At 37.0% G+C, this 12,821-nt stretch overlaps 1 protein-coding gene across 7 annotated transcripts in view; it reads right to left on the bottom strand.

The window, feature by feature from the left end:
* The window catches only part of APC (APC regulator of WNT signaling pathway), an 88,015-nt gene that overhangs the window by 38,001 nt on the left and 37,193 nt on the right, over positions 1–12,821 (bottom strand). For all 7 annotated transcript variants that reach the window (XM_038169760.2, XM_038169761.2, XM_072031609.1 and 4 more), the window contains 2 exons: positions 6,018–6,102; positions 4,863–5,064 (listed from right to left, as the gene is read on the bottom strand). In XM_038169760.2, the coding sequence (XP_038025688.1) occupies positions 4,863–5,064; positions 6,018–6,102 (287 nt within the window). The remainder of the gene's footprint in view (positions 1–4,862; positions 5,065–6,017; positions 6,103–12,821) is intronic.

The raw sequence follows: 12,821 nt of genomic DNA, 5'->3' as shown, positions 1-12,821 counted from the left end.
AAAAAATAAAACATGCATAGTACATAAAAAAAAGGCTGGACTGATAAGGCTGAAGACTGAACTCAAACACTAAGCCAGAGGACAGAAAGCTGCAAAGAGCATTGCCCAGTATTACTTCCTATCCCTTAACTTCTGCATCTGTCTTTCTCTAATCTCAGGCTGCGTTTTTTCCAAGCAACAGCCATATGAACTTTTGTGTGTAAAATACAAGAAACCATTATGGATAATTACTCCAAGTTTTTAAGGAACAATAAGAGCATATAATAGCAATAAAGTTTTCCCCTGACTACTTCATGAATGCATCCCAGTTACAACCTGGGATGAAGTTCCACATGAAAGAATTTCATGGAGAAGAAATTAAAACCACAGATTTTGAAGGACCTGATGACTTAGTTCCTTCATTAAAAACTTTTCAAACTATTTCTGATACTTTAATACTCCATACCCAAAGCAAGGATGTACCTGGGCTGGAATTCCATAAGTCCTTTAGACAGACAGAATGAAACATGAATAGACAGACTGTGTTCTAGGAAAGCCTGTGACAAAGTCATTCTGTTGCCCTCCCCTCCTATCCTCTATCTAACACATAGAGGATAACACTGCCTGCCTGATCTCTGCACATGCCCGCATCCTTCATGGCTTCCCTTCTTTCCACCCTGGTGAAAATGCACTGTTGGGTGTCCAAGCACTGGTTGCCTCCAATTTGTTAAATCAATTTTGCAAAAAGTATAATTAATGCAATTCTTATAAAAGGTATTTTTATTTCTAAATGTGTTTTCTAACAGTAGTAATCAGATTATTCCCATCTACTGCTGGTTAAAACCATGCACAGACTGCAAATATGAAAGGACTGACTAATTCTCCCTCTGGGTGTCAAGGAATTGGTAGTAGAAACAGGAGGGATTACTTTCAGCTAAGCGAACATGCAATTAGGTTTCTCTTGCAAAATGTAGGGTATTCAGCTCGTGAGTGAGACACCGTGTCATTCAATCTGTTCTGACATGCTTAACAGATGCTAGAAGCAAGAAAAGAACTTAGGAACCATCAGTGCTCCATAAACAACATAATGCATATCCTGGGGGTGTCCCCCTTAATTTAATAGTGTCATTTTTGCCTCTGTGCAATGCTCTGTTTGGGCTTACTACTTTGGTATTACTGCTCCAGGAGAATTTAGATTTTAACAATATTTTTAAGGTCTGTCATTTCAAAGCCTGAAGGAGTTGGTACAATCATAGCAGGTTGGTCTTCAGTTTCTCTGAAAATAAGCAGCAAGTCTTTGTAGATGCATATGATAAACTGCTCCCCACACCTACATTACCATCAGATACTAAATTCACCAACCAGAATAAAGCTGCTTTTGCAGCCTTTTGGAACTTCCTAGTTGAGAAGACTGTTTAAGGTGGAAGAATTGTTACTGATCGTGGAAAAAAAAAATTGACTGAAAATCCCAGCATGGTTATTCCATCTTTGTATACCCCAAAATTGTTTATCAGCACTTTCGCAGTAACAGAGAATATTCTGTCCTCTGTCATACACCGTCAACTTCAGTTAGAAGGCAACGAAGGCAAATGTAAGATTTTGGAACATAACAATGTTTTTAATGAGTTAACAAAACGTTTCCAATGTGAAGAGCTTTTCTAATGAGGAAGTATTTAGAATAACTTCTGTAATGTGTTTTTTTCTGAAGTTCTGAGCAATAAACGAAACTGAATGAATACAGGATTGCAGAAAAGCGGTTCCCTCTTTAGGAAATCTTTTCTGGATAATCATGCCACTATTAAAAGTTTAAAAGAGAGAAGGGTAAAAAAAATGCTATTCTACTTGTATTACAGAACTGTAAATAATACTTCCATTTCCACTGGCAGGCAATAAACCAACAAAATCTTGAAAACCAAACACAAACCTGAAGATGTTGTGAAGACATAGGTAAGTCATACATAATTCAATACGGGGCCACCTGCTCTAGTGGTAAGTCACAGAACCCACAAGAGTGAGAATATTTAAGCCGTAAAATGCAAACCAAATAAAAAAGTAACCTGCAGTTTATAAAAGGTAACCTGCAGTATACTCTGGAAAGTTTTGTTGAGACAGTTTCTTACCAAATACACCCGAAAACAGTGAGAGCCCACGCAGGACGTATTTATTAAGTAGTGTATTCTGAACTGGTAAACTATAAAACAAATACTACCTACTTCTTTTTTCTTTTAGATTTTAAAACTAGAGGACAACTCAGCAAATGAGAAACACAGAAACAACTTCATCTTACCAACTGGTTCATTTTTTCCCTCTCAGATGATCATTTTTGGCCAAGCTATATAAAATTTTCAATACAAACGTTTTTAGCAATTTTTATTGTTTCTTACTGTTTATATTTCTAAACATCTAGTAATTTTTTTTTTTTTTAAATAAACATTTTGCCAAGTTCACACTCAGTTAATACTTAAGTTGGTCCTTGCCCAAACACAGCAAGCAGTATGTATTGTTTCAGTGTATAAAAATGCTGAGTGGAAATATGTTGCAGGTTTCCAAAAAATCCTAGTTTTCTTTTTAAATTTTCTTAATATTTTAAGGTTTTTCAAGTTCTTTGAGTTCTTCAAAAGCCTTTTTAAATGCAAAAAAAAAGTTTTACTAGCAAATAATATATGTTGAAATATATGTTTAGAAACATAGAAACTTAGTAAGTATACCAAATAAATTCTGACACAAAGCATAGAAAAACTAGTTAATTTCATTTTAGAATTTGTATTGATTCCAGATGGATAGCCTTGTATCCTTTACCCCATGTTCTGATTCTTCTGGCTCATGCCAATGCCTGAAGCATTCCTACATGTCCCTTGAAACAGCCAAAAGAATAGGACAGTTTTGATTATCCATCATTCCATTAATAATGGAGCCAGATGTTATCTGGCCATGCCACAGATCATCTTCTCAGCAGCACTAATCTTCATCCCCTCAGCTATGATGGTAACACTGCCTGAACTCATGTGAAATTAAAATAACTCTCTCAATTTTTTCAGCATTAAAAAAAAAAAAAATCAGTTCACTGCCTCAGCTCTCCTTATCGATGAGCAAAACGTCCAAAGAATTATCACCTCAGAATTCACGACAGTGGGAAAGGACCACAGATCATAAACCAGATGCACTAACCAAACTGAAGAAATCCAGTTACTCTGAATTAATAGTCCTTGTTCTGAGTGACCTGAAGTTCACTTGAATTAAAATGGAAACCCTCAGCTGCACTTAATGATTTCATTAACACATGGTAAAAACCAACATTGGTAAGAATAAAAGCAGGTACAGTATTTTGTTAGGATGGACATCGAAGACTACTGCTAGGTTCTTACTCTGGATAACAGTGAAGTGCCTTGTCCCTGTCAAATAGTACACGTGGAGGGCTTTTTTACCAATACTCTTTGCACTAGAATGGAAGACCATTTCAACAGAAAAATGGAAGAGGGAATGAATAGCCATGAGCTCAAGTGGCAGACACGTTAGATTATTTAAGACTGGGAAGAGATTCCTGAAATCCTAAGTATTCCTATCCAGCTCTTCAAGAATTTGTATTTTTGAGAGGGAAGGAGGTTCAGGTCGGAAATGAGGAGAAATTTCTTCTCAGAAAGAGCAGTCAGGCACTGGAACTGTTTGCCCAGGGATGTGGTGGAGTCACTGTCCCTGGGCACGTTCAAGGGAAGGCTGGATGTGGTGCTTGGGTTTAGTGGGTGATACTGGTGGTAGGGGGATGGTTGGACCAGATGATCTTGGAGATTTTTTCCGACCTTAATGATTCCATGATCAGTGATCTTGAGTAACTGGAAAAAAAGTGACAAAAGACGGATGCTAGAGGAGGTTCAGTATGGATCCATGGGAAGTTACTTTCATTGTACTGATAGGACCAACAGAGAGGGCCTTGAAAATAGTACCTTATAGGAAAAGTGTACTTTCAGCTCTTGATTGCAGAAGTTTTACTCAACACCAGGAAAGGCCACTAAGAGCATGAGTTGCCAGGGTGCTGCCCCACAGACCACTTATTACCCACCAAACTTTTATATTTTTTATATACCAGTTCCAAATGGTATTCTTTGGCTTGTTCATACTACTAGCCATAGAAATAGAGGTGCTATTTATTTTGTTTTGCAGTCCCACAGCCTGACATCCTATCCATTAAGTTTCTAAAGATTTGGTCATTGGAAAAAACCTTCTTATAAGCACATACTACAACTCTGCATTATGCTCAGGACCTTCTTCAAATTAAGTGGTTAGCATGGCCTTTCAAGAAAAGTAACTCCATGGTTTTGCTAACATGCAAAACATCACACAGGAATTACATCCTGAAGACTGATTAAGTATTTTTGTTTAGCTAATAATTTTTAAGTTATAAGAATCAGTAGGCAAACGTCTACTAATAGTAGCAAACTGACCAATCAGCTCAGCAGATGGTAGCTATAACCATCTGCAAAAAAAAAAAAAAAACAGAAAATTGCACCATCACCTTGTTACAATTTCAACACTCATCAGTAGTGGTGAGAAGATACAGAGGTGTTTGGGATGCCGTGCTCTCTCTCTATCTCAAAATATTTAAAGTGCTGATAATCTGCTGATCAAAACACAACCTCCAACCAACAAACAGTAACAATAAAATGCAAATATGAAGAAGCAACAGAAATTGTACTATGTGTTCTAAGATATTTTTTGTTGTGTGTATCTAAATACAATGCAGAGTCCTGGTATCTTTATCTGTTAAGGTAAATATACTTTAACAGCAAAAATAATTTTCATTACAGCTAAATATTTAGTGAGCCAGTAAACTTTCAAAGTAAAATTAGAAGAAATCAATGTAAACTGAATAAATAAATGGAATTTACCTCTCTTTTTCCAGCTCTTCTAAATAACCAGTGCTTTCCCTGCTTCCATTCATAAATCCTCTTCTTGGAAACGATCCCATGGGAACAGGACTGCACTCTCCTGAACGGCTTGACACAGACCCTTCCCGGCTCCCATATGAACGCACAGACACTTTTGGCCTTAACTTGACTCCAGGAAAGTTGGTACTTTCCAAGTTCAATTCTGGATAATAAAGAGCAAATAGTTTCAGAGCTGAAGTTCATCAGTGCATTAAGGAGATCTTTTCTATCTTGATTTTGTACTTCATGAACAAATCTGTGTTTTTTGATAGAAATAGTTTAAACATTCTGCATTGGCATTCACAAAAGAACATAATGTGAACAAACCCAAACTTGATGGTACACTTAGAGATACTTGTCCTCTGAGCAGATGGCAAAACTACTGCAGTCCTGCTCATCACAACAATGTCCCCACACTAGTTTCCCTGCCTCCTTCCCAGAAGACTTAAGAAATGGGCCAAGTTTTGCATAAATGCCGTTGGAATTGCTCATGGCACACTTAGAGCCTCTTCCTCGGCTATCTTGTATATGCTTCACTGTCATGTAGACGATGACAAGTTTGATCACCACCAGGCCCTTAAATGTAGACACCCTCTACAGTATTTCTGGTTCAGTAGTAAAGATAATGGATATATATTGAAAGTTACTGATTTGTACTTGCTCTGCAAGAATTATATGGGATGGTGCACGTTCCACCCCATGATCTAAGGAAGGAGGTATCAGTTTTCAGCATGGCAGATACAATTCCAGTGATGTGGCGCAGAGAGGGTAGGGCACACAAGCAAATTTGGAGAAATCGTGGAACTAATCCATCATTAATTTTAAAAATTACATCTACTTTCTCTGAAATAATGAACGAAGTGGAAGTTGCATCGAATGCAATTCATATGAAGTCCTACGGTAACAGTAGAAAAAGCAAAAAAGCAACTTAGAAACATGCTCCTTTTTGAAAATATGTCTTTAAAATGCTTAGCCAAAAAAACTATGCATTGAGAGTATGCCTAACCAGCACAGTCAGCAGTGAAAAGAAGGTGTATTTGAGTTTGAAAATTTTACCCCCCCAAAAAAGCAATTAAGAAGCAAATCACCCTATTTAAAACATAATTGTAGATTTACCTTTAAGTCGTTCTAGTAAGTCAATTTGTCCAGAAGACGCCATTGCCTCATCTTCAATACTTCCTTGTAGCTGTTTCAGCACCTCCTGTAAGAAATTAAACTTCATTAAGAAACCCTTACAGTAATAAACCACAAGGTAAATACACATCAACTGTCCTCAAGTTCACACTTATGTAACACCTACTGAGACACTGATGTAAACTTTATTTCATGTGACCTGTGATCAAGCGTTGTAACTTTTATTTCTGTCAAATAAATGCTATAGCATTTCCCCAAACACTGTCACAATGTAAAGTATATCCTGAATAACAGACCCTCTGGTAATGCAAGCTATTATCTTATTTAGAAGTCCTTCTCAAAGCAAATATACGTTTTATCTCTAATTTACAGATGGAGAAGTGGGAACACAGAAATCTGTCAAATTTCTTCATCTGTGTACCTAAAATTAGTCTTGTAAAAATGAAATTTGGGTATATGACTATAAGTTACTACAGTATTTTGAATATCACATTAAACCTTAAAGGTATCAGTAGAAGTTAGCAGCACTGTAAACCAGCAAGGAGAGGCATAATCATTCTTACTGATACTGTTACTATTACCACCAACTCTGTCACCACCACATCCATGAGAAAAAGACAGGATTCCTTCATGGCATCATCTTATTTGGCTCTGTAGGATTCCTTCACGTAGCTAAAGCTTCAAAGCCAGTAACATACCTGCACACTGTTGAAACCAAATGAACTATACAGCAGAAGCAACATAATTCTAATGCACAAAAAGCTTCGTAATAAATGATTACTGTACTAAAGAAATGGTCTTGTAAGCCCCCAGGTCCCTAATGCTCAGTGGCCTAAATTCAGGTAGCAAATTAAATGCAAGTTACTGAATGCCTTTTCGATATTCTAATGATGGATACATCAATAGCAAAAATTGAAAACACTGGGAATAAATCAAAAAGCCCTTACAAGAATTTAAAATATGTTTTTTCATATTATGGCACAGAAAATATTTTAAGAAGGTCAGGAAACAAAAACTCTGAATAATGAAAGGTACTCCATACTTTTCATACAAAGACTCTACACCTAGAATTGTATTCCTATTCAAACCCAAAAACTAATGAATTTTAGATGACTTTAAAAATCTTTGTATCCCTGTTTTGCTCTTTTCTGAATTCAGCATGCCTTGTCATCTACATTAATGATTCCTGCAGCTTCTACAGAAAGTTCCTTTTGAATCTATTTTACTCTGTTCAAAAGAAACAAAAGGCATCTACAAGATGACAAGATATTATTTATTTTAAACAGATATACTGAGGTTTTCTGTACTCAAACTGTTCTTCCTCACACACACACACACACACAAAAAGGATTTTGAGTATTTTAGTCATTTTACTATGTGTGGTCCTGGGAATATAATCTCCAAGCACTGCACCGAGAACAAATGGTAGCAGCACACTCATTCTGCAATCAACCATTATTTAACTACATGCCAGTACTGTAAGCAGAGTAATTCTGCTTGACTCTAGATGTATGAACTAGGTCTACTCTGTTTTTTGAAAATAATTCTGAGAATTTGGAAATTGAGGCCAAATTTCCCACTTTACATACTGCCTGACTTGTCAAGTCAAGACGTGTGCCCACACCTGTACACTTGTGTGAAGCCTGACTCCCAGCTGCCCCCCCTGGCTGCACTTTGATTCACAAAGCAGAATGATCTCAAAAGTGTAAACTGAATTTCTTTCAGACCAAACTAAGCCAGCAGTTACCCTCAAGACTGCTAACAGGCATTCAGCCCATGGGATCAGGCTGTAACTAGTCCAAAAACAAAATGCCATTATATTTTTTTTTATTGGGGGACATATATATACTATGCACACTGGGTCCTCACTGAAATTCATCTACAAATCTGCTCTTACTGTGCTCCCTGTTAATGCAGGCATAGCCTTCAGGATCATGTTTGGTGGGATAAAATCACTACTCTTGGAAAGAAATCTCCACTGTGCTTGTGCTTTTAAGTGCGTTCAAGGGCGTCCTCATTAGCCACATGGCACAGCCATTTCTATACATAACATCTGCCCTGTCAGCACAGTCAGACAAACGAGTAGTCTGGTGTTTTTCAAAGAAGGACTCCTACATTATCTGACACAAAGGCAGATAACATTTGCAGACAGCAGTCTTAGCTTAAAAGCCTGAAAGGGCAATGTGGGTATGTGGAGTGGTCTTGGGAGTTTTTCAGGCTTCTGAAAGAGCTGTCAACTCAGATAAATTTAGAAATAACTGATGAACCCTCTTCCTCTGAGAGCAGCACCTTGGTGCAGGAAAACAAGTAGACAAACAAAAAAAAACCACCACAAACCTCCAACCTTTCCTCCCACTCTCTTTGAAGCCTTTTTCTCACCTCTCTGCATGCTGGTACTATAGTCCTGCCATTTCAGAGATGGTATGTTCAGGATACTTTCCTACACTATGAGTCCTATGAGTCTTCTTGCTTCAAGAGCCAGCGCAAACAGCGAAGTGGAAATATTATCACCTTCTCCTATGCCACCATGCCTGCATGGTATCTGAGTAGCCAAGGACCGCTCTCTCTCCTTGAACATCCAGCATTGGCAAGAGTTAAAATCAGCATACTGAATCACCCTTCTCAATGTTCTCTGCTGCAACTCATTAGTTTAGGTTGCACCTTTAAGTTTTACTCCCTCCCCCCCCCCATTTTTCTTCCCTCAACAGCCCATGCATTTTTTCTATTTAGTAGGTAAAGCGTTTCATCATCTGTTTTCTTTACCACCATTGCTAAGGTAACGGTGCCATTACAAGACTACTGTGTCTATTTCAAGCTCACTCACAGCACACTTTACAGTCTAAGCTGACACGACAGAAATGTTATGGAGGGAGATGCAGACCCCCAGTACCAGTGAAAAATGAAGGAGTGTGCTAAAATGACACATTGGGGAATTTGAGCTTTTATTTGAGTAAAGAAAGGGAGAAGTTGTCCACAATAACTGATTTGCAGGAAACATGGCAATTTAACTGTGGTAACGCAAATTTTTATTTATACTTACTATAACTCCAGGATTCAACACAATCCTTTCACCTGCAGTGCTCCTATTTTTTTTTCTAAGATTAATACAATGTTTTGAAATAGTGCTTTTCTATGAGCAATAATCTTGCATGTCTTCTGATATCATGCCTGTTAGATAGTACAACATTGTCTCTCTCTATTAAACTTGGACCACTTTACCTAGATTAATATTTCTATTTAGTTATGCAAACATACACCACTATGAGTTTATGCCATTATTCTAAGCAAATTTTTTACTTGATTGTGACTTCCTAATAAAATAGTTACACAAATCTATGTATATCTACAAAAAAGGCTCCAGAAGATTTTTTTCCCCTCTTCTTTTAACAAAATTAAAACTGAATTGTTACAATGGTCTCTCAAATATAACCTAGGCAGACAGGAGAAGTACATGAATGCTTTTGGAAATAAACAGCAATGTCCCTACGACTCACCATCATTTAAAAAGGTTTCTGCCTTCATAGCCTTTCTGGACTGAGAAGGAAACAAACAATGTCTTTATGTGTGCGTTCTGTCAACACAGTCCCAAGCTTACAACTAATTCAAGGATAATTAAATAAAGAAGATCAGACCCATCAGCAAGTAACTGGAAAACTACTGAGGAGTACCTTAACAGTAAATGCACCCAACTAAGTAGTACACTTGTAAATAAAATTGCTTAAGGGTTGTAAATTTACTCAAACTCCTAATAAAAAAGGAACCACAGAGACTAAATGCTAATAATACCAAGTTTAAAATCCCAGTGAGTTAAGATTTAAAAGTGTATTTAATTTTGGAGGATTGGAAGTGTATTAAATATCTGTATCTGAAAATATCTAAAAAGATGGTAGCTGCACTAACACATTCTGGTTTATGTATATACTTCTTTGGCTGAAGACAGAACATTTACAGGAGCCTGGTCATATCAGATAGGCTTAGTCTTCTGTAAACTATACTTGCTATTTCCCCTTGCTGTTAATAGAGTAAGCGTTTACTACTTTATGCATTTTTCTAAAGGGTTTTTGTTTTCAGAGAATGCCCAAATGTATGAAAATCATAACAAAAATTAAATACATGAAAACACTGGCAGCAGTATTCCAGTCACAGATGAGTTTCAGTTTGATAGTAAGCAAACGAGACGTTTTAAAAAGTATTGGATCTTTTAAAAGCAAGCACGAGCCTGCACTGAAAAAGATTTCTACCAAAAGCTATTCTGTCGATGACTTTTTATTAAGACACTCTTCATACCAGTTCCTTCTTTTCAGCCAGTAACTATACGTGGTCCTGAATGAAGACGTTCCTGTCATCTAAACACTAGACTTCACTGTGTGTTATCTTTCAGTGTTTGTAGACAAAACCTGAGTCATCTTTCAGTTTATATTTTAAGTTATGTTTACCTTGATTAGCACTATATTTCTAACACTTGAGTACAAAACCAGGCCTAATTGCACAAATACAGGCAGTGTTTATAATTTCAGACAGTAATTGAACATCTGTCTTAGTACCATACAGGATGAAATAGTACATTGTGAATGACTCCAAAATATTTTGCATTGTTTTTAAATTAGAATATTTCTGTCAGCAACTGTGCTTATGTTTTTACATGCAATATGCTGAAAGCTTACAATACAGCTGAACTCTAATTTTAAAGTGATTTTTACAGTTCAATCCAGTGCTGCACATTGTTTCAATTATTGGTTTAAAAGGGCAGAAAAAGAGATAACATACTAAAAGCACATCCATCACTCAAATTCAACAAAAGCATTAGGTGCCAAAACAGCTGGGGAAAAAATCAGAGTGCTGTTTGCTATTCGTTTATGGAGAGCAGAACCTGAAGCTCAAGGTCTAGCATGACCCTTCACAGCTGTATCAACTCGACAGTGCCTTAATACTATCACACAGGGCAGCTGTGACACTCATGGAGTCAAGTGAGCATTACAGAAAGGTCCTTCACTCCTGTGCATTCTGGCAAATTACAATGCTGCTTAATCTAGCTTGGTGGGAGCCCTACTAACTGGCTGAAGCATCAGGCGATTGCTCTGGTTCCTCAACCCTATAACCAAGCCCAAGTGATCACAGCAATGGTGACAGTACTGCTGACTGAGGTCAAACACTGAAACAGATCAACTTTTAACCTTGTAGGAAGAATAAAGCGTTTCTTATGTGAAATGATGCTGTTCATTTTAATTTCAAACAATGTCACTTTTTAAAGGAAAATTATTTGCACGATGCCACCATGCTCATGAGCTGTCACTTGCTGTAACCACATACTGAAACACATTAAGATTTTAGTGCAAGTCCACTGTCAGATCAACTAAAGCATTTTATTTTATGCTCAGGAAGAACACTGTCTGAAATAATGTCAGTAACTATAAATATCACCAGCTCATTTTCACACGAATTACAGAAAAACCTTTTATTCAATTTTCCAACCAATTTGGATTCTGGAACAATCTTTTCAATTGCAAACACTGTGCTAAAAATATTAATTATTGTGAAATCAGAACAGCAAACTGAGAGACACAAATCCATGTCAATATAATGCCACTGTTCATTTTTTATTGACAGAATTCACTATTTCACATCTCTGCATTTCATAAAAAACTATACCTCCCACAACTAGAAAATGGTGCAATTTTTAGTTCACTTGAACTTAAGTTATTTGCAAATGTCTAACTGCATTACATGTGGAGTCACTCAAGAAAAATGTTTTCCAGAATTATCATTTGATTCAATTTGTAAAAAAACTGTTCATCTTAAGGGATTTTCTTCCACTGACATTACCAAATGTTCAATCCATGTGAACTGAAATCCTCAAGTTTACTGTTAACATTCTTTTTAGAGGATGTCTCTACACATTTCACTGTCCGGGGCATACCTACTGTACAGTCAGTGTAGTATTTTTTCCTCCATGTTATAATTCTGCTGTCACAGGCTCCTTTTCATGCTTTACGACTGACATTAACTCTTCCCTCTTAAGAAAAGCATGGGTGTGTGGTGCATAGGGTACAACAGAAACACCCAGAATGTGGAAAATCCATCTTAGAGTAAGGCAGGTACTTTGAGAATGAAGATGAAAGCTCACAGTAGGGGAAAAAAAATAAATCATGCTTCCTATCCTAATTATGAACAACATTCTCCCTTAAATATTTGGAAAGTTCAACTGCTTACAAATTTGGAAGGAAAATACTGAAATAAAATGGAAACCAATCATATGTTGTAAAGAAAATAATGAATAAATTAATACAGCATGTGGTACCGAAGCTTAGAATTTAGCACCTAGTCCACAAATAGTTGCTCAGGGTAGGAATGTTACTGCTGAATCCCTGGCTTTGCTCCCTTCTTGTTCATCAAACGAAGCACTACCAGTTACAATAGTGTCTCCATCAGATGAAATTAAAATCTTTAGAAATGTATCCTCAAAAGAGGCATTGTCAGTGTCAATGCAAGGCTATTAGGAAGTGAAAATATAGTTGCTAGCGCTCTGCTGACCTGCACCTAAGAAATAATTCTCCAGATGGACAGCCTTTATATTCAAGGCTGTACACAGCTCATTTCACTTTCAGACTAGACCAGTGAACTATTATCATGTACAGTAGCACCGATCATACAGGCAGTTAAACAAAGCAAATATTAGGGCTTCAGGGAAAGAAGTGGAAAGCTAGTTTCACCACTCAGAGAGCAATTAAAGGTGCCATCACGTTCTGTCCGTTTTTACGATGCCTGCTGTGCAGAATGGGGTGAAGT

Source organism: Anas platyrhynchos, chromosome Z (genome assembly GCF_047663525.1).
Source record: "Anas platyrhynchos isolate ZD024472 breed Pekin duck chromosome Z, IASCAAS_PekinDuck_T2T, whole genome shotgun sequence".
NCBI lineage: Eukaryota > Metazoa > Chordata > Aves > Anseriformes > Anatidae > Anas > Anas platyrhynchos.
This window is presented reverse-complemented; position numbering and strand designations above follow the sequence as displayed.